The sequence below is a fragment of the Tachysurus vachellii genome, chromosome 10, assembly GCF_030014155.1.
Source record: "Tachysurus vachellii isolate PV-2020 chromosome 10, HZAU_Pvac_v1, whole genome shotgun sequence".
NCBI classification, from domain to species: Eukaryota; Metazoa; Chordata; class Actinopteri; order Siluriformes; family Bagridae; genus Tachysurus; species Tachysurus vachellii.
The window spans coordinates 28,025,803-28,030,802 of NC_083469.1; the positions used below are offsets into that span (position 1 = coordinate 28,025,803).

Sequence of the window (5,000 nt, forward strand, 5' to 3'; positions counted from 1 at the left end):
TGTGTGTGTGTGTGTATGTGTGTGTGTGTGTGTGTATGTGTGTGTGTATGTGTGTGTGTGTTTTCCCTCAGTTGACATGGAGCCTGTGTTTGAGGTCGACTCTCTGGAGTATTTAGAGGCTCTGGAGTTCGTCACACAGCGGCTGGAGAACAGAGTTAATTTCTGTAAATCTCACCTGATGATGGTCACGTGTTTCGATGTCACGTGTCGCCAACGGTAACCATGCAGGAAAACAGGAAGTGCAGTAGCTTCAGAGTGCATGTCTGTAATAATAAAACAAGTAATACATCAAAACAAACAAAAACATTTTTTGTAAATGTTGATTTGTTTGAATGTAAAATTGGGAAATTTAACACACTTTTATTTCTCAGACAATATTATTTATTAGACAGCTATGTCACATGACCTGGGCTGCGTCCCAAACACCACGTAGCTTATTAGCTAGTAAAGTTATCGTGTCCTCAAACTATATTTTAATTATCAGTGAAGAAATCTCAGACATTCACACAGGAACTTTTGGCTCTGGAATCACAGGAACATTCACAGGAACATTCACAAGAACATTCCCAGGAACATTCCCAAGAACATTCACAAGAACATTCACAGGAACATTCACAGGAACATTCCCAGGAACATTCACAGGAACATTCCCAGGAACATTCACAAGAACATTCCCAGGAACATTCACAGGAACATTCACAAGAACATTCACAAGAACATTCACAGGAACATTCACAGGAACATTCATAGGAACATTCACAAGAACATTCACAAGAAATTCACAGGAACATTCACAGGAACATTCCACAGGACAAGAAGTTCACATTATGGTGTGCAGATTTTCTCACATGATAATATTGTGATGATGAAAACATTTTAGCAGATGTTCAGTGGAACAGGACGAGCTGTAAATAGTTGCTTGCTTTATTAGAATGAGGCCTGATTCAGAGGCAGAAATGGATGAAAAAAGAAAACAGAACAAAGAAGATTAAAAAGGAACAAAGTGCCTTGAGAATAATTTCATGATGATTTGTGAACAGAAGCTGCTCAAAAAAATCTGTAAACTAAAAGAGCTTCTTTAATTCAGTGTTTTATCGTCAGGTTATTTGTACTGAACGTAGTTGTAAAGTTTCTGTGTTTTTAATTCGTATTATTTGTAACTTTTCACTCTAAGAGACCACACAGAGTCGAACGGCTTTTTAGGAATTAATGTTTTTTGCATTTTGTGGCATGTTTTATTCTTAAAAACTACAAGGAAGATTTTTAAAAAGGCAGTAAACAAAAAGCAGTGAGATTCAGAGCTGATCATCAGTCATGCTCACTTATGGTTAATGGATGTTTTCAAGGGGTGGTTCTGACCCAGGAAGGTCCCTCTGATTGGTTATTCTCCATTAAAACAGAAAATCCAAAAGAGTAAGCAAAAAAGTAGGGTTAGGGGTTGGGGTTGGGTTTGGGGGTTAGGGTTTAGGGGCTAGGGGCTTTTGGTATATAAAGTAAGTATTTAAATGAATAAATATTTCTCCTTTAATTGTTTATCTGTGCCAATCAACACACTGCTAATGTTAAATGTGCTTAATTATTTTACTTTAATTGTAATAAATAATGAATAAAGTCATGCTGGAGGTCTGCTGCATGCTGAAGGACCCTCACTCCATGTTCACTCCGTGTTCACTCCGTGTTCACTATGTGTTCACTCCGTTCACTCCGTGTTCACTCCATGTTCACTGTGTTAACTCTGTTCACTCCGTGTTCACTCCATGTTCACTATGTGTTAACTCTGTTCACTCCGTGTTCACTGTGTTCACTCCGTGTTCACTATGTGTTAACTCTGTTCACTCCGTGTTCACTCCATGTTCACTCCGTGTTCACTCCGTTCACTCCGTGTTCACTGTGTTCACTCCGTGTTCACTATGTGTTAACTCTGTTCACTCCGTGTTCACTCCATGTTCACTATGTGTTAACTCTGTTCACTCCGTGTTCACTCCGTGTTCACTCCATGTTCACTATGTGTTAACTCTGTTCACTCCGTGTTCACTCCATGTTCACTGTGTTAACTCTGTTCACTCCGTGTTCACTCCATGTTCACTATGTGTTAACTCTGTTCACTCCGTGTTCACTATGTGTTAACTCTGTTCACTCCGTGTTCACTCCGTGTTCACTCCGTGTTCACTCCGTGTTCACTCTGTGCGGTCTCACTGTCCTTCTGTAGTTATTTAACTTTAATAAAATGAATAGTATTTGTTCGGTGCTTCATACAGTAAAATGTTTGTATACTAAAAAAAATAAGAAAGAAAAAAATGTAATAAAAAAACACCACATCAACTTTTTTAAATGAAGGATTATTTATTTTTTACCACAGAGCTGTGTGTAATGTATAATTTATTTGATGCTTCACCAAATACTATGCATTTAATGTGTGTGTTATAAACAAATCTTTACATATATTTTGTTCTCTCATTTTTATGTCATGCTTATTCACAAAATTCTGCATTTAACGGTAAAAAAGGAAACGTGTGTTTATGCTGTAAGAAATGTCTCTTTTTTCTGCTTGATTCAGTGTTTCTGCTTTTCCACATCACATTTATTAAACATTCCTGAGATGAAGCCAGCGTTTCTGCTCAGAGTTTGATGGAGTGACGTGTTTATGGAGATAAGCAGCACAACGTCAGTGTGTTTCTGTCCTGTGAAAAAAATCTGAATGAAAATCTGAGACAGACAAAAATAAAGAATGATCCAGAACTCATTTGTTTGTCTTGTTTTTGATCTAAAGCTCAAGACAGAAACCACGTCCAGCTCAGTGGAAGCAGCTAGAAAATGTATTTATTTATTTATTTATTTTTGCCTATAGAACATGTTAAAACTTTAACATGAATATTAGGTTCAAATACACAGAATAAACACATTTAAGGAACTAAGACAGGACGAAGGGACCATTTTTACTCCATGATGTTGTTCTGATTTCATGTTTAATGTTTTACCTTAAATTTCTTCATAGGTGTGTAGTGATGTGTATTGTGTTGTGTGTGTAGTGATGTGTATTGTGTTGTGTGTGTAGTGATGTGTATTGTGTTGTGTGTGTAGTGATGTGTATTGTGTGTGTAGTGATGTGTATTGTGTTGTGTGTGTAGTGATGTGTATTGTGTTGTGTGTGTAGTGATGTGTATTGTGTGTGTAGTGATGTGTATTGTGTTGTGTGTGTAGTGATGTGTATTGTGTGTGTAGTGATGTGTATTGTGTTGTGTGTGTAGTGATGTGTATTGTGTTGTGTGTATAGTGATGTGTATTGTGTTGTGTGTAGTGATGTGTATTGTGTTGTGTGTATAGTGATGTGTATTGTGTTGTGTGAGTAGTGATGTGTATTGTGTTGTGTGTAGTGACATTGTGCATCATGTTGTGTGTGTAGTGATGTGTATTGTGTTGTGTGTGTAGTGATGTGTATTGTGTGTAGTGACATTGTGCATCATGCTGTGTGTAGTGATGTGTATTGTGTTGTGTGTGTAGTGATGTGTATTGTGTTGTGTGTATAGTGATGTGTATTGTGTTGTGTGTAGTGATGTGTATTGTGTTGTGTATAGTGATGTGTATTGTGTTGTGTGTGTAGTGATGTGTATTGTGTTGTGTGTGTAGTGATGTGTATCGTGTTGTGTGTATAGTGATGTGTATTGTGTTGTGTGTAGTGATGTGTATCGTGTTGTGTGTGTAGTGATGTGTATTGTGTTGTGTGTAGTGATGTGTATCGTGTTGTGTGTATAGTGATGTGTATTGTGTTGTGTGAGTAGTGATGTGTATTGTGTTGTGTGTAGTGATGTGTATTGTGTTGTGTGTGTAGTGATGTGTATTGTTGTGTGTGTAGTGATGTGTATTGTGTTGTGTGTAGTGATGTGTATCGTGTTGTGTGTGTAGTGATGTGTATTGTGTTGTGTGTAGTGATGTGTATTGTGTTGTGTGTGTAGTGATGTGTATTGTTGTGTGTGTAGTGATGTGTATTGTGTTGTGTGTGTAGTGATGTGTATCGTGTTGTGTGTGTAGTGATGTGTATTGTGTTGTGTGTAGTGATGTGTATTGTGTTGTGTGTGTTGTGATGTGTATTGTGTTGTGTGTAGTGATGTGTATTGTGTTGTGTGTGTAGTGATGTGTATTGTGTTGTGTGTGTAGTGATGTGTATTGTTGTGTGTAGTGATGTGTATCGTGTTGTGTGTGTAGTGATGTGTATCGTGTTGTGTGTGTAGTGATGTGTATTGTGTTGTGTGTGTAGTGATGTGTATTGTGTTGTGTGTGTAGTGATGTGTATTGTGTTGTGTGTTGTGATGTGTATTGTGTGTTGTGTGTAGTGATGTGTATTGTGTTGTGTGTAGTGATGTGTATTGTGTTGTGTGTGTAGTGATGTGTATTGTGTTGTGTGTGTAGTGATGTGTATTGTGTTGTGTGTGTAGTGATGTGTATTGTGTTGTGTGTGTAGTGATGTGTATTGTGTTGTGTGTGTAGTGATGTGTATTGTGTTGTGTGTGTAGTGATGTGTATTGTGTTGTGTGTGTAGTGATGTGTATTGTGTTGTGTGTGTAGTGATGTGTATTGTGTTGTGTGTGTAGTGATGTGTATTGTGTTGTGTGTGTAGTGACGTTGTGTATCATGTTATAACCCTATTTCTCAGTTGCACTTTTACATTGAGGAAGTGTTTAGATAATCTAATCTCAGGTCCTCGTCGTCTCGTCTGATCTCATCGCTTCTATCTGATGCCTTAAAAGGTAGCAAGTCTTCACTGGAGTGTAAATAAAGAGCAGCTGTTCATCTCCAATAACAGTGTGAGGAAGGGAGCAGGGTACATGAAGGGCTTAGGGGGTTAGTGAGGGGTGAAATGTTACCCCAACATCTGTGTGTTTAAGCTGAAGTGGGTGTGGCATAAACTGTAATGAGCTTTGTGTCTGATGTCTCGATGTCTCGACCTAACAGATCTCAGTCTGATACACACGTCTAATATCAAACAGATGCAATGGGGAATC

General features: G+C 38.0%; 1 protein-coding gene across 3 annotated transcripts in view; it reads left to right on the plus strand.

Annotated features, from left to right (window-relative positions):
* The window catches only part of kif26ba (kinesin family member 26Ba), a 24,768-nt gene extending 22,031 nt beyond the window's left edge, over positions 1-2,737 (plus strand). For all 3 annotated transcript variants that reach the window (XM_060880617.1, XM_060880615.1, XM_060880616.1), the window contains exon 12: positions 72-2,737. In XM_060880617.1, coding sequence (XP_060736600.1) covers positions 72-220 — 149 coding nt within the window. In that variant the 3' untranslated portion in view covers positions 221-2,737. The remainder of the gene's footprint in view (positions 1-71) is intronic.
* The last annotated feature ends 2,263 nt before the right edge of the window (positions 2,738-5,000 follow it).